Source organism: Dysidea avara, chromosome 9 (genome assembly GCF_963678975.1).
Source record: "Dysidea avara chromosome 9, odDysAvar1.4, whole genome shotgun sequence".
NCBI classification, from domain to species: Eukaryota; Metazoa; Porifera; class Demospongiae; order Dictyoceratida; family Dysideidae; genus Dysidea; species Dysidea avara.
In genome coordinates this window covers 26,356,899-26,383,264 of record NC_089280.1, presented here as the reverse complement: position 1 = coordinate 26,383,264, position 26,366 = coordinate 26,356,899, and the positions used below count along the sequence as shown (strand labels likewise).

Here is a 26,366-nt window from a genome sequence, read left to right as displayed (position 1 = left end):
CGATAATTTGTGCTATTAGCGCGGGCCGGCTAGACTTACCTTGCCCACGGGCCGGGGACCTTGCCCTCAACCTTGCCACTGTACTAAAACAATAGATATACTAAAACAATCATAACGGACATATTGAAAAAAACAAACAAAGAGTGAATAGCTAAGGCCACTACAATGAGATAACTTGTTTCTCATCAACCGCCCGTACTAAAATTTTCTTTTGCCCATGCGCACTCATTGTTGCACGAGATTGCAGCATGGCTTTTTTGAGTGTTGTGTTAGTGGGTTTATCACGTAAAAAAGCACTATTTCCGTGGAAAACTGCAATCCCATTGAGATACAGACACCATTTATGAGTGTGTTTTTACTTCTGTGTTGATTAGAGTGCACGTGCTTTCTGGAGCATCAACAACCACCAAGGTATCAACAGTGTGTGCTATATGTACATTAGACTATACACTAACATTGGTACTGTGACCTGCATGCCCTATGTGTAGGGTAATCATATCTAAGAGTCATAGTAACTTTAGTGTTGCTACTTCTGCTACAAACTTGCACAGCCCCTCCCCCCAATAAGACTGACCAGCCTACACGTGCTAACACCGCTGCTGTTTGCTGCTGCTGCTGTACTGGGGTATGGTACATGACCCCAAGACTGGTGGAACTTTTGTAAAGGACTTGAAAGCTACCCTCAGTGTGTACCAGTGCTTAGTGTGTACCAGTGCTTAGTGTGCACCCTGCCAATAACCTAAAATAAAGGATCATTATATTGGTTTTGTACAAGTATACTATGGCTTGTGCAATAATGAGATAACCTACCCACCCGCATGTGTTGCTCTATGGGAAGTTGATGAGAAACAAGTTATCTCCGAGTCATTGTAGTGGCCTAAGGACTGACAGTCAGTACTGGAGAGCAACAAGTTACAGTCTTTACACAACTGTAGCCTAGTGCCAGCATAGTTAGTTACCTGACTATTGACAATACCATTGTCAGAGTCTACCAGAATTCTAACTGTCTTTACAGATCTAGAGTTCCTCTTTTGTCTTCAATTTACTCTCTGTACCAATATAATATAATATAAGCAAGTTTATTTGCATATAAACTAACTTTTGATATTTTATTTCCATAAGTAGAACTACGAGGACTTGTATGCCTCCAGTCTCCTGGATGAGTTCACCGATGTGATCACAAAGACACCATCTAAACTGAATCTCGACAGTCATTCCCCAAGGATACTGAATATACCTTGGGTCTGTAACCATTTAATCAGGTAGAGTCGATGCCGCTGAACCATATTATTCAAATATAGTTGGAAAGTATACGGTATCATGGAGTCAACAGTGCAGAACAACCTGCAATGGCAGGCTGGCACATCTAGCTAGATGGGTTTCTGTGGTTTTGATAAAAACTTTAAACAGACTGTAGGACCATCTGGTGCCCTACAGACCTTCAGCACTTGTGCTGTAAAACCTAATAAATAAACATTTTTAAAGAAAAACTTTTAAATTTAATTCAATAGCAGTCTAACTGTAGCTTCATTATTGTGGCTGTATTGACAATTTGTCAATGCAAATAACTATATACCACTGTATTTCAGTATAGGTGAAATTGCACTTTACTAACACCATTTTCAGCTATTAAACTGTCAGCAATACTTCACTTTTCACCTCCCACTACATTAAAAACAATCGAGATACTCTAATAGAACAGACAGTCAAGTAACTACTCTAATAGAGCACGAGCAGTCAGTGCTGTCTCCTGCTCATACAAGGTTTTTAATTCTAGAGCATCAAGCTCCCCAGACTGGGATCTATCGGTTTTCCTACTAAACTGAACTTTTCTGCATGCCATAATTATTATTTTTGTATTGAATTTAATAGTATAAGTCTTGCCAGGGTTCCTGTACTGTCCACCAAGTGCATGGTACCCCTGAGTCTAGACCCCCTGCATTTACTTATGTTGTATATTGTCTTAACAAAAGTAGCCTAAAATTGGTCTCAGAGCTTCTAAAGTCTCAAAATTTTCTGGGGAAATGTTCTCAGATGCCATATTTTTTTCAGCTATACCAACTTCCCTATTAAAAATCCTAGATCTGCCACTGGCCTGGACACCCTACACTACAATGACTTTTCTATCATGATGTATGATTTAATTATTATAAGTGCTTAGTTAACATAACAAGGCAGTAGCTTAAGCATAAAAATAGACTTCCACTATAGACTCATTAGATTAACAGAAAAACTAGCTATTAGCTAGCATCAAGAGTCCATAATAGTGTCTAACTCAGTATTAGTCCATCAATTTCCCTGTGTGACCATATTTTAGCCATATTCATTTTAAAGAATCCCAGTAAGTTTTGACAGAAGCCCTTTAAACACTTGCTTCTTTGAAATGAATATAGCAAAAACGTGGTCATTCAGGACAATTACCACTATGTACTTAATGGGCACATGTTTGATGCACCAATATGGAATTAGACTAGCATGCATATTTCCATTCTAAGAATAATGCAGTACACGTCACTTATAGAATGTAATTTTTTAGTCCATTGAAGCATTGCTTATAATTACTGACTGCATTCAACAAATTACAATGGTGCAAAATTATTGATGACGATCACTCAACTTTCTTTGTCATGTACTAGCTATCTGTCCAATGCTTATGCACATTTTCTACAGTAGTTAATCTATGCAGCATGACCATACATGACACACAACTGAACATCAGCTCCTGAGACACGCAGGTAAGGCATCTCACCTACCAATAGCAGCAATGTGGCCCCGACAACCACGTCAAAAAAAGGAGTAGCTAAATGAACTCAACTCAATCTGTAATTGTACTACCATTGCTTCTCATTTTCAAATCAATAACCATATATGGTAAGCTGGTTTCACATTAATTACCACTAATGTTTTCCAGTTTGCAGGCTATTAGAGAAAGGATGCTTTCAAGATAAAAGGCTAAAATTGAGATTGTTAGGTTTCCCTGTAGGTGTACATAATTTATTTGGTTAAATTATACAAATAATTTTAATACAAAATATGTCAACCTAGCTCTTTGGACCATACATAAGTGTACCAGTAATATAATTAATTGTCCTAAATAAAATAAATTATCAGCTAAACAAGATGCAATAAAACACACAAATCATTATCCACTTCTTCTTCCTCTCCTTTATCTGGACCATCATTATCTGAGTCTTCTTCTTTATCTGGACTATTTGTATATTTCTGACTACTCCAAGGACTGCTGTATCCACGTCCGATGCTGAGCACCAATGAGCAAGCCACTCCTTGTCTGAACCTATTACCATGGTGGTCCTCACCCTCATGACTTGAGAACACTCTTATCAAGTTTCCTTGGCAACCCATGGTGCCATAAGCTGCAACAAGAGCCTGTACTGGTCCACGATGGACATACCTCTCTAGTGGGGAGTGTGGTACCACAATAATGTGGTGCTGATCACATGTTACACTCTGTAGCTCCACTGACATACAGTCACCAGACTCAGTACCAATGTACAAGTTGGGCTCCACCACTTTAATACATGTTGCTATAGTAAAGAAGGCAACATGTCTATCATTAAAGATGTAGGCATGTTACACATTGTCAGCAACACATAATTAATTAATATTGACAATCAAGAAGTGCACAAATGAGCTGAGCCTAGTATAAAAAACATGTTGCAAATATAAGAGTACACAGTGTTGTTCACAAAGGAGTGGCTGGCTGTCTGCCATGAAGGAACATTTTTTGTATCAAATATGAGAATTAATCAGGCTTCATTAAATTGAGAGTTCTGAGTGTTCGTTTTTGAACAAACAAAAAATTTGTATAATGGGTTTTCCCTACAGTGTGTATCAATACTGAATGTGCACTATAGTCGTTGAAAATACGTATCACTGCTGAATCTTACCCAGTCAAAGCGTACAAGACAAGTACACGAAATTTTCAACTAGAGTAGGGACCATAGCACATTGATAAAAAGTACTGAAGCAAGTTGGAGCAGTCCATGATATTAAATTGCTATAAAACAATAAGAAGTGTTATATCCCTACTGTGCTCAAGATAACAGAAATGCACAGTAGGGATATAACACTTCTTATTGTTTTACTGTGATTTAATATCACGGACTGCTCCAACTTGTTTCAGTACTTTTTATCAATGTGCTATGGTTCCTACCCTAGTTGAAAATTCAAAATTTTTTCGTGTACTTGTTTGTTAACTTTTTTTTTTGTAAATAATTTTATTATGACTGGTGAACTCACGCATACAGCATCTGAAATGGTGCTGTGTGCCCCAGCTATATCAATTATCGTCTGAAAAGTGAAGTACGCATTACACTTCATTGTCAGCTATGTTCAACCTCTTACACAGCATTTTGAATCAAGAGCTGTTCGGAAAGCACCTCTACAATCTACACATACCAAAAGAAATGGTGCCACATGCCCCAAATTATATTAACTATCGTCTGAAAAGTGAAGTATCCATTACGTTTCACTGTCGGCTATGTTCAACCCGTTACACAGCAGTACGAATCAAGAACTGTTCGAAAAGCACCTATGCAATCAAAATAGTCACTATGAAAAATACAGACGATATCCATTTTGAAGGGAAGCCATCATGTGCCAAATAAACACCTTTAGCTGTCAGCAAAGATGAATGGGATATAAAGGAGGACACTTGTAAGTCCATGAAGAATGTATTGTACGTACTGCAGTATGACAAAAGGCACCTCTCAGGCCGAACAGTGAAAAAATCAAGCCTGTTGCCTTAGCCGTTACGATTGTCTGAAGGCATCAGTCAGTCAGTTACTCAGTCAGTCAGTAGAAATTCCGTTAAATAAATCAGTAGAAATTCCGTAGCAACTTGTTGAAAGTATTTCAGGTTGATCTGAAAGCTTGTTTGGGCTTACTTTTACCTGACTAATACTGCCTCATCGTCATCAGGGAAAATTGAGGCTGGTTTTTGGGTGATATTATTTTGTGGGCCACGCCTACTCCTTTGTGGTCCCTACTATACAGTTATTATCGTACTGTACGATGATGGAGTGCAAGATTGGCGATGGCAGAAAAGCAAGGGTAATGGAGAGGTCCACTTAATAATAAGCTAAATCAAAGTCAAGGTCCCATAAATATTTTAAGATCATTTTGCAATTTTCATGCAAAATCTGATTACACATCAACCATGTAGTGATGGCATTTTAACCACATCGCTGACTGGTAGGATGTTACCCAGTCATAAAGAATGTTAGGTATGTGTAGTGTTAGGCAACCAAGTGACAGTAAATGCCATGCGAGCGAAGTATCAGGCTTGTCATTATATACCACACCAAATGGCAGAAAACATTGGCAGAAGAAAACATTTCAAGTTATGTGTCATGATGATTACTAGTTCCATAGTATTGTAAGACCAGTGCAGTTTTCTTTAGAGGTGCACCAATATGACTTTTTGCCAATATTCTGATAAACGATAAAAAATAATATTACAAACTGATAAACAAAGCTGATCCAATATGGTAGCATAGACCATTTCTCTAACAATTTGTATTCTAAATTCAATTATGAGGTGATAGTGTGGGACTTTAATCAATAGTTGACATTATATAAACAGGCGTTGCTGGGATATTACTACATCATAAATAGATGTTTATGTATATCTGTATCTGCTGCTTGTTTACACATGTTAATGATTTGATACTGATATACAAAAACAAGGGCGATAACCGGTATCCGATCCGATTATCAGTACATCTCTACTTTTCTTGACAATTTTTTCTGCCATACAATGATCACATTGATTACAGTACTCATTTCACTGAGGCAGATATTCTTGATGAGCTCTTTAGAGTGGCCATCCCAACAGGTCACCACTGATGCCTGATCAGCCATAGTGAACACCAACAAGCGATCGTCTGCTACACAACACTCAATGGCTACCACCAGGCCAGTTGTAGTCAGAGGTAGTGAAATGATATTATCTTGTATTTGCTGATGATCACAATCAGCAACATCTACTGGAAATCGCAGGATCTCTATGAGGTCTGGTCCTGTACTACACCACAGCTCAACATGTGTCTCACACCAACAAGCCTTCATTGTCTCTAACACTTCACCCCTCAGTTCATAACAGTATTTCACCCAGCTGTCTGGATGTTGATTATCTTCCAGTGACAGGAGATGAACATTTCCATATGACTGACCAGCAAACAAGGCAGTGAGGTTGTTAGCATACACCTCCAAACACTTCAGTTCACAAGCACATTTGGGACAAGCTGCTTGATGGTATGGAGTTGTCAGTGTATTACTGGATGCATCATAGATGGCTAACCGGTCAGCATAACCCACCACCACTGATGTGTGTAGCTGACACACGCAAATCTTATCATCAATATTAGATGGAAACTCTGGTGGTGAGATGGTCTAAAAATGCAAGAGATATTTCTGGGTATGTAAGATGATGATAGATTGTGTATGCATGCATTGTAAATAATATATATTGCACTGCACTACCCTTATAAAAATTATTGCCTGTTATCAGCCTTCTGCAAGCCTGTCAATGTTATAATGTCACTAGCCTGTCACAGTACTGTATTCTAGATTACACTGTAGTACCATTCCCCTGTCTGGCAGGATTGCTGCAGGATGGTAATAGTATTGTGGCAGGTATGTAATTTCAATTTACAGGCCTGTCACAGTCAAGGACTGGGTATCCTGAAAAAAAAAAGTATGACAGGCCTGGAACATACATGTAATTTGTTGCTATGGTGACCACTGTTGCTACTGGTTACTTGTATTGTTTAGCTCACTTAGTAGATTTTCAACTTCCCTATAGTATTGAGAGCAGTTACACTATACTGACTAACTTGACTCTCCATCTTCCTATTATATTAAAGGTTCCATTTTGTATTTATAATCTTACTAACAAGTAAACTTTTCATTGTGGGATTCAAAATGCAGCAGCGTTTACAGGCCTGTATTAGTTAGAACAGGCCTGGTACAGGACTTTACATCCACACCTCAAAATGAACGAATCTTTACAGGCCTGCCACAGATTTGACTATTTCACAGGCTTGTTACCAGTTTATAATACAGGCCTGTATAAAATGTAACACAGGCCTGTTGTACACAATAGAGCAGGTTACGGGCCTGCTAACATACAAAAATGACTAATTACATGCCTGTACCAGGACTAAATTTTTGTAAGGGCTAACCATGAACTCCAATCTTGATGGGCAGCTTTGTTGTATTACTGTTAACTCAATCTTTGCTTGTACACTAGGGTCATCTTGCCTTCTTATAGGACATTCAGTAACAGCCCACAAACACTGCACACCATTGGCAAACACAGAAGCAATGGTGGAAATAGACCGGAATGTCTCTAATGTATACTTGTTGACAAGTGATTCTTGGAAATTTTGTAACTGGTTAGACACCTTCTCAGCTGATGGACGTTGGGAGTAGTCCTGTTTCCAGCAGTGAAGAAGACACTCATAGAAAACAATTGGGTAAACTGGATCCTGTGTAGTGATCGATTATTACAATATCATGTTATTCATACTCATTACCACTGTTGTAAATTTGGGTCGTTTTCCTGCAATGATGAATTGCTCAAAATTAGGAATTCCTTTTAGTGGGATATTTCTCAATGTCAGCATCACATACAGTATCATTCCTAAGGAATAGATGTCCACCTGGAAGTTCAACATGTCACAACTACACACATCATGCATTATAGTTTGTCACCTTTTCATTGTAACCACTCACTGCTGAGATGCCAGCTATTTCAGGAGCTTTATAACCTTTACTGCCTTTATTACATAGTAGTCGGAATGCAGTGACCCTGATGCCAATTCCAAAATCACTCAGTTTCACAAGAACTTTAGCACCATTAACATGTAAGCAACTCTCACAATTCCACTTCTGAGGGTTGTTGGCAGACATATGGTTCTCATCCGGATACGAGAATACTAGAATATTACTTGGCTTCACATCTCTGTGAACTATTCGTTTTTCATGCAAATACTCCAAAGCAGATGAAATCTGCACAAACAAACTCACTCATTACATTACATCACTAAACACTGAACTCACCTGTTGTATTGTGAGCAGCAAAGCTGTAGAACATATCAAATTGTCTCGGTACTGATACTTATTAATAACAGACTTTAAGTCTCCCAATGGAGCTAACTCCAACACAATTCCATGAGGATTAGTGAACACACCAAGGACATTTACTATGTGAGGGTGGACTTTGAAGTAAAGCAACTTGTCTATCTCTTTCCGTACATCTTTGTAAGTCTGTTCAGTGACCTGGTCACCAGCTAAAGACTGTGATTTGATGATCTTAATGGCCACGTTTGTCTGATAGTCCTGTAACATATCAGTAAACTATAACCTACAATTACCATTAGAGGGTGTACCCACCTTGAAAACATTACCAAATGCACCAGATGTATCCTTCTCCATCTCTTCATAGTCTTGACTGAAAGATGTAGGAGTATACACTTTGTCAATTGGTATGTCCTGGAACACCTAAACAACACATCATTTTACCAACATGTTTATACCATGTATCTAGTACATACCAGGTCTGGAGCCAGATAGTCAAGTTGAAGGTTTCCGTGTTTGGGACAAGCTATTTTATCACCAGTGTCGGCCTTCAACAGACACTGATTAATGTGAAAATAGAAAATGATGTCCATATCTTGAGACAAATCCTGAATGGTGTGATGCTTGTCACAACAACGGACTTTATCATCCAGGTCTGTAACTTCAAAATGGCTTAATCCGTCTTCTAGTTTATCCCCCAGGCAAAAAGGACAAGGAATTAGTTCCTTCATCCAACTAGAGTCACCAAAAAGCTTTAGTTGATGGAACACTTCTGACAGTAAATTGTCGATCATCTCAACAGCAAATGTCATCAGCTCAGCAGTATGTCGGAACATGTCTGGGACACATGTTATCACTTGTTCAGAGTCAGAAGAAGAGACAAATGCAAAATCATTCACTTCGATCAACACTCCAGAGTTGAACTTGAACTGTGATTTCTTCCAGCGACCTTCACTAATGTAGTGCAAGTCAGTCAAATCTATTTTGCAGCATTGAGAACTTTGACGCATGTCCATATAGTCCCTACCAGCAACACCCACAACCAACAAGGTGGTGTTCTTGACTGTAAGCCAAATATTGCGTTTGGAGTAATTCCACCTTGGAGCATATTCCTCACCAATGTCTTCTCTGCACTGACTCAGTGCTTTGTTAATAATTTCAAAGAACACTTTCTCTGTATAGAAATGGGAAATAAGACGTGGCCAAAAGCCAATAGGAATTCCATGAAGGACATACAGTCGACGTACAACAACTCCAGTACTTAGCATTTGTATTGGTGGAGTAGCAGCAATTGGTATTGGAAGATGATCAGGTTGCAGTGGTTTAAGTGTAATAGTATGTGGACGAGGGAAAGTCCCTAATATCAACATTGTATTAGATGGGTCATCTTCTAACAAAGCAGGTACTAGCAGTTTGTTGAATTCCATTGGGATCACAATATGAAATTTCTCCAATAGTTCGACCAGATCTTTAATATGTTTTGGCTGGATCCTTTCTGTCTTCAACCTTTTTTCCAAATAATCCCTCTGAATTGCTCCAGTACGATGATCTATGTATGGAGAGAGTACAGTAATCCAATAACTTACACACATCTATGTGGCTACATAATGTAAGGAAATTAAAAATTAGCGTTAGTACTTGCCCTTTGTGCAGGACCATTTCACATTCACGACAAATCAATGCATTGGGAATGAAACACTTAAAGATCATGCCCTAAAGTGAACTGTGGCATGCATACTGATATATTGCTTTTAAATGAACCTTACTCCATCATGCAAAAAAAGTCAAGTTAGAAAAAGTATATACCAAAAAGGTAGACAAAACAAAAAAAAGTTGTGTCTGTGTCTGGATTCAAACCTGTAGCCTATACTGCCTAATTACCGCAAAAACTTAAGGGAGGTGCTATACTAGCTGAGCTGCTTGTCCTGTGGTTTGCTATAGAAAGCAGCTGAAGTTTTCTTCATGGCTTTCAACATGCTGTAGTGAACAAAGGAAAGCATGTAGGAGCTTGCAATAAACTTCATGATGTAGCCAGAGAATGAGCAGTGTAGGGCAAGTTACTTTGTAAAAGTCACTAGTTACATATTACATGCAACTGAACTATTTAGTTACAGTTACATATTACCCATAAAATAAAGTAACTATAATAATATTACATATTACATTACTTTGTGTCCACAGCCTTAAGCTGTCACATGTGAAACTACCACCTTATTACGTGACATGATTGCGTTGCTGGACAATGTGCAAATCTTGGTTATAAGTAAGAAGCTGGTGAATAAGCTTCATTTAGTAGGCTTCATTACTTCGTTGTGGCTAGGCGTTACTCAGAGGATAACTAACGAGATTAATAACTTCGTTACTTGCAGTAATAATATTACGTAATATTAGACTCGTTACAGTAACTATATTACTTAGGTAACGCGTTACATTTGTAAGCGAAGTAACTTGAGTTATACTACCTGTTTTCATAGCGTATTTCGTTATATTACTTTGTTACCACAAAAGTAATAATATTACATAGTGCATTACTTATGTAACGCGTTACTCCCAACACTGAGAATGAGTGTTTAATTTCGTGTGAATTGTGTCTATACATACATTGATGAGCAAGCATCATCAAAAACTAACATATGAAGAAAAAGTTGTCATAGCCAGGAATCAAACCCTGGATCTTTGGGTTAACAGTTCTGTGCTTTAACACTGGGGCTGCTTGCAGACATGAATGTAGCTCTTTCCTCTACACCAATACCTTCAATGCTTTATACAGAATGAACGGAAGCACATAGCGATACGTAACAACAAACTTGGAGTTGCCAGTAGACGATGAACGGAAGCACATAGCGATATGTAACAACAAACGTGGAGTTGCCAGTAGACGAGTGCTTAGTTGATACATGATTTGGTTGTCGAGTTAGCAGCGTTATGAAGCAGACAGGCATACAACTTTTCAGCTTTGTATATGGTAGGGCTCCTAATGTGTTAACATAGTGAAACAAGGGACATGATAGTATACTATAGCCGTATATGTACATAGAAAAATTCCTATTTTGCTTGTAGTATTAAGTTAAAGTAGGGATTACTATGGTATGACATTATGCACCATGTTTTTGCTACACTTTAGCACATACGTAAATCCTACTTCATTTTTTAATAAAACATACCAGTATGTTCATTCTTTAACTCCCATGCAGGTTTTTCAAGCACAGTTTCTCTATTCTTGTGCAGGTGTGCTTCATAATGACACACAGTTAATCTACATTTGAAAGTGCACACGTCCAGTGGTAGTTTACTGTGATTTATTCTTCACAGATTTTTTGGTTTCAAATGGACATAGCTTCTGAGTTGAGCAACAGAACACTCTAAAATTCAGTGGAGGCTTTAGTTACAGTACTAGACTTCCCTTGATACTATCTTCTTTATCACGTGGTAGCCATACTGGGAAATTAAGGACAAACGTTTGCCTTTACTCACAACTAGCTACCTACACCAATGTGTCATAAAGTGTTTTCATTTCTAACCAACATGTAAATAATCACAGAGGTGGCCTGCACTGATTATTGCAAGGAACGCGCCTTTTACTTTCTTGGCTGCACAACTCACTACTGTGAGTCTTGATCTATATTTGAACTGGTATGAAGAGAACCATCTCAGCTTATATGTAATACAGTGCTATCAGTCTTTACTTCTCATACTTTGGTTTCTTTCAAATAAAAATACTTGATCATGCAGATAGACAAAAACAGGAAAACCAGGCATGTACCCACAGTTGGAGATTTAAAAGTATACCTGGTTTAAATCAACTCACCATATCCTGGTTGAACAAGAGTCCTAGTATTATGTGGGGATACCAAAAGAGAAAACACAGAATTTAACCATTCTGGATCAATGAAGTAGTGCTTAGAAAGTTGTCTAAACTCAAAACGAACTATAAACCCTGAAAAAGTAAATGTTTGCATGCGTACTCCATCTTAAGTATAAGTACCTTTGCTCTGTAAGAACAGCAAAATTCCATTCACTTCTCCTTCAGGAATGCCCATATCCTTTGCAATATCTCTATAAACGAATGGTACATATATCATAACTAAATGGAAACAGTCATGAAAACAAATTTATTAGGTGTTGTGCGACACCTGACCACCTATTTGTAGATTCAATGTCAAAATGCCAAAGATGAGAGAAGTGTTTTACTATATCAAGACACACGGTAGTGTGTTGTGCGGCCAAGAAAGCCGGCGACCACACCATGAGCATATTGACAGGAAGAAAGAAAACAGCTTTTTCATACGTGCACAGCTCCATGGCCCTTTCTCCAAAGCACACCATTTATTGCATTATAGCTGTCCCCCAGGTAGGGTACGCCATACAGCAAATTTGATTAAATTCGCAACAGCCATTTGCGAGATATGGGCATTCAAAATTTCGTTCTAAATTCTTCATTTTTTTCTTCTTATGCCGTACAGAGGCTACGGGAACTTCGATTTATTTTTGCACACTTTGCAAAATTGTTATAAAATGCAAACGTGTAACTCAATTGCCTCAATTTTTGGCATGAATGAAGAGCGTGTAACGGTGGATTCATGCACCAAGTTTGTTGTGAATCTGAGGAATATTCAAGGAGTTCTGAGCATTTATTCACATAAAAAAAGATCAAACTTCTGTCACGGATACAGGGTAAACTGAGTATAGAAATAACTTGAAAATTGGTGTGTAGATAGGCTGAACATCGTAGCAGTGCCTTTTGATAGTTTGAATAGTAATAGAGAGTTACAACGACAGTTATACAGCAAAAACCAAGCAAGTGTAAAATCGTGGGATCGAGATACTCTAATAGAGCAGTCACTGCCGGGTACAAAAGGTGTGCAAAAAATGTCCAGAAAACAACTTACCAGAGTTCAAACCGGGACCTCCATACCTAACACCTGCAACCTTAACCACTGAACCACTGCTACCTTGGCTGATCACTTCACTTAATTTCTACTTTATAAATGAAATTTCTAGTTGAAATCTGCTTATAATCAAACGTTTGTAATTTCATAGATCTACCAATAGAAGTACTAGATTGTTCTAGAACATTTTATGTATGTTCTATTAGAAGTCCTCAAAAAAATGTGCACTCTATTAGAGTATTATAATAATATAATCAAACATTGAATTGAATCATGCAATGAAATACATTTATAAGTCTGTCTTCACTAATCATCATTGTATCTACATAGAAAAGAAGAAATGTGAGTAAAAACAAACCTCAAAGTCAGCCATAGGCTGGTTTTGGGGCCTTATAAAGTGCAAAAAGAAGTAAAATCCACACAAAAACAGCCAAGCTGTGAAAAAGTGGTGCGGCCTTAAAAAGCCTGGGTGAAAAAAGTTGTGAAATCAAAGGTGGTGGCCAAGAAATGGCTGCAATGATATTAATGCTAAAAATTTTTAATAATGGCTGTGTGCATTGTTAAAGTTTATTAGCATTAATATCATTGCAGCCATTTCTTGGCCGCCACCTTTGATTTCACAACTTTTTTCACCCAGGCTTTTTAAGGCCGCACCACTTTTTCACAGCTTGGCTGTTTTTGTGTGGATATACATAGCAGCTACTTTTGTGTAGTAACTTTTCGAAAGTGGATAGCAAAAACATAATACAAGCATTTGTACCGATCAACTCAAAAATTAACATATCTTGTTTCCTTACCAAGTAGCATATCCCTGTACTACAGGGAAAACAATTTCATTAAAAAGATGGTAGCTTTGTATTTCAGCACTATAAGCCTCCACTTTAGTTTAGGGCTGCCAGTAGGCATCCAGATATAACACAATCCGTTTAACTAACTACCACACTGTTAGCCCTCCCTTATACTGAAAGGTCTATCATAATGTACTTAAGCATGCAAAGTTGCACACTACTTACTCAAAATTCTTGTATTTCAAAATAGGAAACACTTTTCCTTCTCTGAAAATGTTTGTGCCAGCATGAATAACTTTTCGCTGGAACTCCTTATAGCTAACAGGAATCATTTCATCCATCATCTTTGTATCTTTAGTAGTCTTCATTGCAATGGCCAGTTCATCTGTGTGCAATTAACATTACCCAACATTATAAGATCCACACAAAAGCAGCCTTGCCTGGGTGAAAAAAGTTGTGAAGTCAAAGGTGGTGGGCAACATATGGCTACAATTATAGAAATTTTAACAATATACACAGCCATGAAAATTTATTTGCAATAACATCACTGCAGCCATTTGTTGGTCGCCATCTTTGATTTCACTTTTTACACCCAGGTTTTTAAGGCCGCACCCTTTTACACAGCTTGGCTGTTTTATGTGGATATCACTTCTTTTTGTAATAGCAAGTTAAAAAACTAGCCTATGGTTGGTCTTGATAATTCCTTTTAACTTTTTCGCTTTACTACAGGAATCATTGAAAACTGCATAGCTATATGAAGAATAGAGATATTTTGAAGGTGTGTATACCCCAATGATAGCTGGGAAGATTCGACTCAAATTAGGAATGCTACTCTGAGGAAGCTACCACAGCAGAAATATTTAATTATACCATTCAAGCACTATGGAGCTACAGATCCATGAAAACTTTTTAAAAGATTTTTATTACTCCAGGGGTTACCAGCACCCTCCTAGCACTAAAGATGTTAAAAGTGCTAGACAAATACTAAGATTAATTTTCAATTAATGAGCTGGAGCCTCAGCTAGTGCGAGGTCAATGACGTCAGTCACAGAACTATATGACAACTCCTTCTAAAGAGAGTCAAGGAAAGCAAGTCTTCTGTAAAATACAGCAGCAGTATGACCTATACCACCCCTTAACGTTGAAAATACAAGTGGGATAAAAGAGCGCATTTCAATTTCCCTAATACGTTGTTCATACTTCTGTTGTTTCTCATGTTCAAAATGTCGATAAAGTGAGGATGCTTGGGTACCACGATATCATAGAAGGTGCATAATAGCATTAAACACTTTGGCATCAAAAAATGCTTTTCTGATGTTTATCTCCCCAGAATCCTGAAGCAGAAACATCTATGTGAGCTCCATCGTCATTATTAGCTGTTGCCTCAAAGGTCTCACCTCTAAGAGGCTGCAACGGATGCATGAAAACAGCATTTTCTGGTTCCGTAAATCCGTAAAATGAGTATGTCACCCACCCACACTGGCTGCACTTGGCTGCACAACACACTTGATACAGGCTATTTTAATAATTTTTGTAGTACTCTAATAGAACACACATTTTTAAACCAGGCGCGCTCCCACAGCCAGCCAAAGGCCAGCTGTGGGCGGTGGGCGCGCGCCTGGTTTACTGAAATTGTTTTCGTAAAAGTGTGTGTGTGTACCTATCTACCTATCTATATTTGTCCGTACGCACCCACATGAGCAAAATCATTAAAATTATGGTAAAAGCAGCTTTTATGTAAGAAGTAAAAGCGAAATGAAGTCTGTATTAAACTTCTGCACAGGTGAACTTTGCTCTGAGGTGGTTTCTTTTCGGTGGACTGAAATACGGGTGTAACGACTTTTCTCAGGTTTTGTAAACTACCTTCCCTTTTAGGTTTTCAGGCATTTAACAACTGAAAAACAATGGTGCAGGCCTCATAAGCTACCAGGAATAGCCTATCACTTCGAGTTGAAAGGGGGCGTATCCCTCACGTACGCGAACGAAAATGAAGAGCAACTTTGAGGCTTTGTTGAGAGAATTTGTGGGAAAAAACACAATAGTCAAACTATAAAACAGTTTAGAAGATACTTCTGTGCGTAATATGTTGGTTAAAGCGGTTTGTTTAACAAGTGCTTCCTTAGCAGTGCATAGCAACATAATTGAACGAATTACAAAAATTTCATGAATTACAAAATACGAGAATTAGTTAATATCATTGTACAACCCAAAACTACCCTATTGTAAAATAGTAATACATAGTTAGTTAGTTCATAGTAGCATATGCTATCTATGGTTAATTCCAGATGAATTATCTAGCTGCATGGCGCCTGGTTTTTAGAGGTAGCACAACATCAACTTGTTTCTGAGCACTTTAATAGAACACATATAAAATGTCCTAGAATTTCTACTGATAAAAAACCAGAACTTTCATTTACAAGTACACGAAAAAATTTGGAATTTTCAACTAGAGTAGGGACCATAGCACATCGATAAAAAGTACTGAAACAAGTTGGAGTAGTCCATGATATTAAATCACTGTAATACAATAAGAAGTGTTATATCCCTACTGTGCTCAAGATACCATAGCGTAAATGCACAGTAGGGATATAACACTTCTTATTGTATTACAGTGATTTAATATCATGGACTACTCCAACTTGTTTCAGTACTTTTTATTGATGTGCTATGGTCCCTACTCTAGTTGAAAATTCCAAATTTTTTCGTGTACTTGTTTGTTAACTTTTTTTGTAAATAATTTTATTATGGCTGGTGAACCCACGCATACCGCATCTGAAAAGGCACCACGTGCCCCAGCTATATCAATTATCGTGTGAAAAGTGAAGTATCCATTACACTTTGTTGTCAGCTACGTTCAACCCGTTACACAGCATTTCGAATCAAGAACTTGTTGAAAGCGTTTCAGGTCGATCTGAAAGCTTGTTTGGGCTTAGTTTTACCTCACCAATACTGCCTCATCGTCGTAAGGGAAAATTGAGGCTGATTTTTGGGTGATATTATTTTGTGGGCCACGCCTACTCCTTTGCCCTACTATACAGTTACTATTGTACTGTATGATAAGCCCTACTCTACCTTTTACACATTCGTTAGCTATAACTTTGTTAACAATGATGTTACCAAATAAGCTATGCTTTCTTTGTACCTGTCATAGGTTAGCTATACAGTACACATTGATCATTGTAGTGGGAATATTGTGGAACACAATAAGTAATTGTTGCATATAAAGACGATGCTGCTGGAGCGACTGACAACTGACAAGGAATTGTGACAAAACATAATATGCAGGGTTTCTATGAGATTATGCATTTAATACATTATTATTCATGCATTTAATTAGAAGTTTTGTATATGCATTTTTACACTTAATAGTGTTAACAGCTTCAGATAGTTATTTGACTATTCCAATCATGTATGTATATGGTTTTGCTGACTGTGTAGACAATAGTAAGCACATGCAAGGATACATAAAGAAGTGTTAATACGGTAATAGCGAAGAATGTGTTAGTCGCAAAGAAATGCGGTTTAGAAACGCAAGCAGTTAAACCTAGCCGCTAAACAACAAACACACTAATACTAAACAAGATGTCTTACGCCTGTGTCTTGTCGACGACGTACGGTAGGTCCTGTATAAACCAAACGTCAAATCACAAACGTATTCTAAAAGTTTGGTGCGATAACACGTGTATTCACAATGATTATGGAAGCCCTATTGATATGGAAGCCCTACTGATGAGCAATGGCCACGATAAAGAAGGATCAAAGGAAAATCAGTAAGCAATAGCGCATACATTGTAGGATGTTTAAAATACTAAAAGTTTCATCTCCATGAAATTCGAAGCATTTCTGCCAAAGAAGTAAGGCTGTAGCCAATTTTCTGCTACGCTTTACTGAATGCATCAGGCAGGCAGGCAGGCAGGCAGGCAGGCAGGCAGGCAGGCAGGCAGGCAGGCAGGCAGGCAGGCAGGCAGGCAGGCAGGCAGGCAGGCAGGCAGGCAGGCAGGCAGGCAGGCAGGCAGGCAGTAGAAAATTCGCGAAAATATATATATTTTTAAAATTTCGTAGCACCTAATCGAAAATGCTTCTGGTCATTCTGAAGGCATGTTTGGGCTTGGTTATACCTGACCAATACTGTCAAGTGGCCGTGAAGGGTTTGCAAAGATGATTTTGGCTTGATTTATTTTCATAGACCACGCCCACATCTTCATTGTCCCTACCATACAATACTATCGTACTGTATGATAAGGTAGAAATTAAGTGAGGTGAGCAACTGACAGCAATGGCAGAGTGTAAAGGGTTTGGCTATATGGGTGTGGAGGTCCCTGGTTTGAACCCTGGAGAAATTTTTCCCAACAGCTTTTTTTACACACATTTTATTTTTTCTCAGTGACTGTTCTATTAGAGTATATCTCAACCATACTTTGCTTTATATCTCCTTAGCTAACACTCTCAGTACTTTCAAACCACAAAAGGTTTGCACTATAATAGCAACTTCATGCACAGACTGATTTTCAAGTTATTCTGTCAAGCGGTTATCCTATAAGCGTGACAATAAATTGCTTTTGTATTTTCAAAATCACACATAATTCCATCAGTCTCAGTTAAATCTGTATGAAAACTGGGCTGTAAATGTGCTGCATTATGCTCTTGCTGCCCTCCAATTTTGAAGAAATTGACTAAAGCATGCATGAGTTATTTCAATTTTTATAAAGCTTGCAAAAAGAAACTCTGTGTAAGAAGAAAAATACGAAGAAAATAGGCAAACTTTGAAGGCGCATACAGCTGTATATCAGTGATGGCTGGGTGGATTCAGCTCCAATTTGAAATTGGAGGTGTCCTACCCCACTCCGCAGCAAAACTGTCTAATTTCTGTTCAGACACTATTGAGCTATGAATGCGTGAAAACAGCATTTTCTTGGTTCCTGTAAAATACACACTTGTCCATCACGTGTCAGCACTAGCTGTATTTGGCCGCACTGATACATCCTAAAGTACCAAATTTGACATAATATTGGACATACAGTTATACAACTACACACACATACATGCATACCATAAGTCAAGTCAAGATTTAGTGCTGTATCATAGACATTATCTCTCAATTCATCAACATTCAGATAGTAAGTAAAAAAGTTCTGCTGCATTAACCCAACAAAGTGTATGCTAGCAATCTTAGGCCAACAGTTTGACAGATCTTGACAATGCTCATCAGTAAAACACTGGAGAATAAGGTGGTCGTATCTTCTGATTAATCTGTCATGATCAGATTGTGGTATCTGATCTAAATGAGTACCAACTATGATAACCTTCGACTTTGGAGCTTTAGCCTATTAGGAGAACAATGATTTATTTTAGTAACACATCAATCATAGCTCACGTGTATCCCTTGCAGCCATGGTAGAAGGCTGTACACTCCATCATCACCATCCAACATGTTCCACACCACAAGGTAGAGAGTACGAGAGTGAAGGAATAACTGATGAGTGGAGTAGTATTCCTCCTGTGTTGTAACATAGAAAGAGAAAACATTGATTTTATACTAATAAAAAAACAGGTATCCACCAAACGCACCTCGCCAGCATAATCCCATGTATAGAATTCAATCTCAGGATAACTTGGGTCATCTCTGTATTTGGAGTAACTCCAAATTCCTATCTTGATACCAACAGTGTTGCCGGTATTACCTGGAGGAGGACTGGGAACTCTTCCCACATCAGGATAAAATGAATCCTGAAACCTTCCTTCTCCTTTAAGACGTTCTAAAAGGGTGGTTTTTCCTCTTCTATGCATACCCACTATCATCAACTTAACAGAGTTGTTCTTTTCAGCCCTAAACAAAATGGCAGAATGTACGTAGCTAGAACACATAGAAAGTGTACATAATTACCTTCCCATCATTAAACGAAGGTAGGCTAACTTTTCAGCTGTAGAGAACCAGGTGTCCAAGATTCTGGCAACTGGAGCAGAAACACCGTCATACTTAAAGGAAAAGAGTTGCCCCAATCTTGACAATTCATATGGAATTTTTTTTATATCAGGATTTTGGCTGATGTCCAAAGTCCACAAATATGGCTGGTGAAGAATGAAGTCAGGAAATTCTTTCAATCGATTATTGCTCAAGTTCAGTTTCAATAGATTTTCATAGTAAGATATACCGTCATATCTTGTATTGACATTGTCATCGATCATATTGTGACTCATGTCAAGATGATCCAACTTGATCAGTTTCTTGTGAGAGAAATGAGCAGCACAGGTCCCCTCTGAGCCATAGTAACATTTACGAGGACAGTTTTTGCAGGGATAAGTTTCATTTTGTGCAAATGTTTTAGCTAAAAACATGGTTAGTTTGTTTCTACTGAGATCCAGTTTCTTAAGCAGCTGAGGAAGATTTCTGATACAAGGTGTAATGTTCAGCTCATTATTAGCCACTAGCAGGGTTTGTAGAGAAGGAGCCAAACAAGGAAGGTTTGGGAGAATAATTTTAAGTTTATTATTGTTGAGATGTAGCTTGGTCAATCGTAGACCACACGATGAGGGGCCTTGACGGCCTTGATGCACTCTCATATCAACCTCTTCAAACTCAATAGTTTCACTGGGAGCCATCATCGTCTCTCTAAAAGACTGGCTACAATGACTCTTCATACTGACATTAGAGCTGTTTTCACTGTCCAAACTATACAGTTCATGATCAGTAGCATCACTTACATCAGTGGGAACGGGTAATTCCGTGAGGAGATTGTTATTGACACTAAGTTGATTTAAACGAGGAGCAAACCACATCTCCACTGGTAATTCTGCTATTTGGTTGTCATCCAAATTTAATTCATCTAAATGGGGTAAGCAGAAGAACTGGCAAGGAACATCTTTAATGCTATTTCCTGATAAATTCAATTTTTGAACAAGAATTTCACGTATTTCAATACCATCTAGATCCAATGCTTCTACATCGTTATCAGCAAAATTCAACTCTTTTAATTTTGGAAGTAAGAAAAGTCCTTTTGGAATGACAGTAAATTTATTATCAGAGAACACAACCTTCTCTAGCTCCCCACATGCAAAGGCCACACAATCATTAACTTCACTAATTCCTGTTAACTTGTTCTTGGATACATTCAACGTTTTCAATTTCGTAAATTCAAACACCTTTAGTGGAAGTTCTCCAGTAAGTCCAGTGTTATACAAGTCAATTACTGTGAGTGTATTGTTGAAACATCTCAGGACCCATTGGAAGAACTTATCATTGTTAACTTGACAGGCAATGGACATGGGAGTACGGTCATGGGCACTTTTGGTATCCCGCTGAGCAGGCATACTAGTTCGACCATTGATGTATTGTTGTAGGTTGGGATATTTTCTGTACAGAGCATCAAGGATGTCAAGGTTATCGAGATTTGCTTTCATTCCCATCAAATGTAGCACATTTGGAGTTCCCTTCACTGACTGTAGTAAAACAGCATCAGGATCATTAATTCTTGCTATCAGACGAGTGGCAACTTCAGTATACTTACACTTACAAACCCTACAACAATAGCATGATGAAGTAATTTTCACACTTGAAAATAGTAGCTGACCATTTCAAAAGTACTTTATGATCATCGTCCACTATGCTTAGCGGAGCAGCAGCAGCTGATGTGGCATCCTTCAGTTCCATTAAAATTCCTTTAATGCAAAAACCAAGAATATATACATAAGCACAATATGTAAATATGGAATCGGCATTTAAACAAGCCTAGCTTTTATTCAGGCCCCTGTGTGCATTTTTTATTGTGCGGTAGAAATGGATAAGTAAATTGGTGGTCAGCTTTACAGACAATTTGGAATCTTCACTTGCAATACATTAAGTTAAGCATGATATTACCTTATAGTAGGGACCACAAAGGTTAGTGTGCTCCTAGCAAAGAATATCAACAAACAGACTCTTTCATCACAACTTGGCAGTATTAGTTAGGCATAATCAAGCCCACACATCCCTTCAGAACAACCTGGAGTGCTTTCAATGAATTTCTTGTCATTTTAATTAGCAAAACTTTCTACTGGCTGACAAACTAAGACTGGTAAGTAATAGACAGACAGACAGAAAGACATTTACCAGTTTTATTTAACTACATTACTGTATGTATCAAGTGAATATTTCAGAAGGAGTACTTACTAAGTAACAGGGTGATGATGGAACAGTTGTTTTCCACATCAACTGGGAAAATATCTTTCTCCCCTAACTTGTAGGAGATCATTGGGTTGGCACCATTCCTCCATAACAACATTATGATAGTGAGGGAGAGAGTGACTTTATCCTGAGTGACGTTATTGTCCTCATTTTCAAGATGCTGCAGACACAGTACCAGGTACTGTTACTACACTAAAAGTTAAAACAACTCACTTGAATTTTGGCAATATTGCTGGCTGCAAAATGTAGTGGTGTCTGCAATAAGAAATGCGTAGTCACAACTAGTACATATTACTTAGGTCATACCCATCCCACATATGCTGGGTTGAGCTCGGTCATCTCATGTCCTACATCATCTTCAGTCACCACATGGTTTACATCCACTACAATAATAGTACACAATGGCACAATTGCTACTGTAATAGAACAGCACTCAAAGTAGACAAGAAATAAGTTTATGTCTGGCAGAATGTTTAGGAGCAACTGGTACTGTTGTCACATAAATCCTGCACACGTTGGTTGTTATTATGATTAGTTTGATGCTTACTTGCTGGATTTCTCATTTTAGAGACAAGCGGGAATGCTGCTGATAGCTACATGCTGTGATACCACATCGTACAAACACCCAAGTACACACATCATGACTGTAAGAATAGGAGCACTAGTCACGGGGCCACAAAATATTGATATGTTTGTCTGTACTTATTATACAAAGCACTCAGAAATACAACATCCATAATTGAATTTGTACAATTACACATGATAGTTAAAATTGGACTTAGGCACTGGATACTTGCTGTGCAAAAAAAAAAACAAAAAAAAACACCACCACAGGGTTTTTTTAGATGAAAGATGTTTTTTTGTGGTTTTTGTGTGTGAAATTTTGCAAATGTTTACGTATTTAATACTGTTAGCTATCCACACAGTTTATACCATAAAATTAATGTTGAAAACTTTGAGTGGCGTAAGATTGTGAATTAACAAGCAGGTCGAATTTACTATACAGCCAATATATAATAGCTAAATTTGCAAATAAAATTTGGCAAATTTTCTCAATCCACCAAATTCACCAAACATTAGTCACACCAAACTGTCATTGTTAATGGCAACATTCTATACTATCAGATAGCCATCACTGCTTCACTAATGTGCACAGCCCAAACACATCATGTGAATAATGAAACTCTATACCATAATAGGGTTTCTATGTGGTGTACAAGTATTCCCAGAAAAACCACATATTAATTCAATTTGTCATAGAGTATGGCAGACTATATAGGGTCAACATACATATGGTACTGCTCAAATATAACGTCTTCTTGCGAGGGTGCAAGCAATTAAAAATCTCACTAATTAAGGGGAATTGCACCCGTTTTGTTTGCGAGTATTCATCCCGAACAGGACGGGATGAAATCTCATGAGCAAAACAGGTGCCACACCCTTTAATTAGTGAGTTTTTTAATTGCTTGCACTCTCACGAGACGACGTTGTGTCTGAGTGGTACTGTACAGTATGAATAACTTCCATTAGACATCCTTATTCCCACATTATATAATATGCACGCAAGCAAGTGCACATAAAAGCAAAGTCTTTACACAGCTGATTTAACTGGAGCAATGCAAGTAAGTAAAGTTCTTTATTCAAGGTAATAATCGCTGTGCCATGCACAATCAAATTGTTGCTGCCTCACATGGATACACACTCACACATTTGCGTGCATGTACAAACACACACCACACTACACACAGACAGACACACACACCTATGTCTTTTGTCTCAGTCAGCACCAGTTCCACCATATCAGCATTACCATGGAACACAGCCTTTCTTAACAACTTGTTGTAGAAGTTTTTCTTTTCTGTAGCACCTACTCTGGCATCATTGATGACTTGTACCAGAAAGTCCTTAGGATTGACCTCCGGAAGGTTGCTCTTCCCTTCAGCCTTGTCAAACAGCCGAACAAACACTTGTTCTATGGATTCTTGGGATCGCTCTCGAGATCTTTCCTGCGAGAAGGGCAATATTTATTTTGCTGCACGAAATATAAACATACCATGACACCATCAAATCTTAAATTGCAGCCGTTTTCCTGGCCAGCAACGAACCCTTCTTCCTAGTCTCGCGCAGCCAGACCACAATTTCTCCCCACGGAGCTTATCGATTAGAGATTATAAGCGCCTGCTCGAAATAGGCAGGCGCTTATAATCTCTAATATTTCGAGCAGGCGTTTATAATCTCTAATCGATAAGCGCCGTGGGGAGAAATAGTGGTCTGGCTGCGCGAGACTACCCTTCTTCCCTAGAAATTCGTTGTTTTAAGGTAGTGTCTTGTGTTTTACTAGGTCACGTGCACACAACTTGACGGTTAAAAAATGTGCTATTAGCGCGGGCCCGGCTATAGGCTGGACGAGACTACCTTGCAAAGAGTTAATGATATCATAGATAGTATATGGACTCAGGGGCGTTCTGAGGGGGTTTCCAGGGGTTTCAGGAAACCACTACTGAAATTGTCAGTAGCAAGAAAAGGTCAGGCCAGTGTGTTGCTGCTGTTGGCAAACACAATGTCATCACGAGTACATCAATCTACAGCAGTGGCGGATACAGGGGAGTTGCAATGGTTTCAGCTGAAACCCCTCTGAGAATAGCGCGCCCCAAATTTATTAACGACTCGTCGTGTGGGTGATAAAATCGCCACGAGTTATACGTAGTGTGTTATAGTAGTGACTTTCTACTGGCGAAACTTTCACTTTTTCCTTTGACTCTGAATCACAATTATGGCGTTGAAAAGGAGGTTGTGACCTTTTTTTTTTTTTTTTGGTCTTCGACTTACAGCTAGGCTGAAGTTGAGTGGAATCTGAAACCCCCTCTGAAAATTTCTAGATCCGCCACTGTACAGTCTACATCATTAATCTTTGGGGGCTGTGTTCCCTCCCCAAGCAACTTCCCAAAAACAATATTATGACTATAAATACTCTAATAAAGCAGTCAGTGAAATACTCTAATAGAACAGTCACCACATTCAACATTATTCCACAGTTACTTAGTGTGAAAACTTGCATCTGCAGTACTATTGTGTGGGTATACGTGGCTTAAAAGGAATTTCAGGACCTATAACTAGTAACCTTCATTAGTTTGTTTTTACTGTGTTTAGCACTCAGACTACGTGACTGGCATCGGACAATCTGCAAAATTAAATCTTCTGGGAACTAGCACCCCCAGACCCTATACATCCTGGATCTATATACTTTCCAGTGGAAACCCTTTTGAAAAATCCTATGCACACCCCTGGGACTGCCAATCCACTTTTTAAAAGATGGCACAGGAGAGCAACACTGAATTCTTTTGTAGCTATACATAACTTTGGCTAAAGGACCCATTAGCCAGTATCTCTGTGCCAGCATAAATACAGTATATACTTTCCAAATAAAAATATCATTTGTTGCAATAGTGTATTGCAACAAAGTGTGGTATAGCTATGCATGTTAGCATCATTCTTGATTTCCATGTATGTACCAACTGGGACCAGTGATTGTGGATATTAATCAAAGATTCTTATATAACTTGGCATTGAACATCTACAAAGCACTTTTAGATATTGTGCATCTTTTCTTGATGTTTTATCTACAAAGGTAGCTATGATCGATCCCCATCTGACTACACTTGTACTGTAAAGTTCCATTAAAGGGGTGGATAATCACGAAGATATGGAATGTACAATAGGTATATCTATATCCTTGGAAGAGATGACTGGAGAGTACCACTCACCAGAATAGGCTTAGGCTAAAGCTATTGTGTCTGCAGTTGGAAAGTTTCAAAGTATATACTGCATCTATGGTACCACTATGGCATTGCTATATATATATATATAGGTCAACAGTGCAGAACAGTCTGGACCCCTATAATGTGCAGTGTAATGCTTTCTTATCATGGCAGATTGTATGTTATATGATCATGTTTAGTTAACATAAGAAGGTGGTAGCTTGAGCATTAAAAAATAGACTTTCATTATAGATTAACAAAAAACTTTTCTAGCTATTATAGCCATGGCACGCATAGACATTCTAAGAATAACAAGTCCATAAGTTGTAGTACATATATACTAGTTCATGTGACTTAGAATGTAGTTTTGTTAGTCCCCTGCTCTACCTATAATTACTAAATTGAAGCATTGCTTCATTAATGACTGTATTCAATTGCAACAAATCGCAATTGTGTGAAATTATTGATGGAGATCACTCAACTTTCTTTGTTATACACTAGCTACATGTCCAATGCTTCTACATCAATAAAATATACTACTTATATTATGCACATTTTCTAGCTACCCTTTACTACAGTATATACTATACAGCTATGCCTGGTGAAACTGATGATGTCTTGTCTGCAGCTGTATGTACATGTACAGCCGTAGGTAAATGTAGATCTG

At 38.2% G+C, this 26,366-nt stretch overlaps 1 protein-coding gene across 1 annotated transcript; it reads right to left on the bottom strand.

The window, feature by feature from the left end:
• Positions 1-2,964: 2,964 nt before the first annotated feature.
• LOC136265563 (leucine-rich repeat serine/threonine-protein kinase 1-like) lies at positions 2,965-24,246 on the bottom strand. Its single transcript, XM_066060439.1, has 22 exons — positions 24,240-24,246; positions 23,995-24,055; positions 23,704-23,947; positions 22,248-22,324; positions 22,155-22,196; positions 21,927-22,101; positions 21,349-21,436; positions 19,665-21,296; positions 19,349-19,607; positions 19,155-19,277; positions 18,831-19,104; positions 14,006-14,165; positions 12,089-12,159; positions 11,912-12,040; positions 8,580-9,652; positions 8,419-8,526; positions 8,086-8,364; positions 7,738-8,034; positions 7,560-7,685; positions 7,206-7,511; positions 5,802-6,414; positions 2,965-3,545 (listed from the first exon to the last, which is right to left on the bottom strand). The coding sequence occupies exons 2-22, from the start codon at positions 23,995-23,997 to the stop codon at positions 3,112-3,114; spliced, it is 6,513 nt and encodes a 2,170-aa protein (XP_065916511.1). The 5' UTR covers positions 23,998-24,055; positions 24,240-24,246; the 3' UTR covers positions 2,965-3,111.
• Between the last annotated feature and the right edge of the window lie 2,120 nt (positions 24,247-26,366).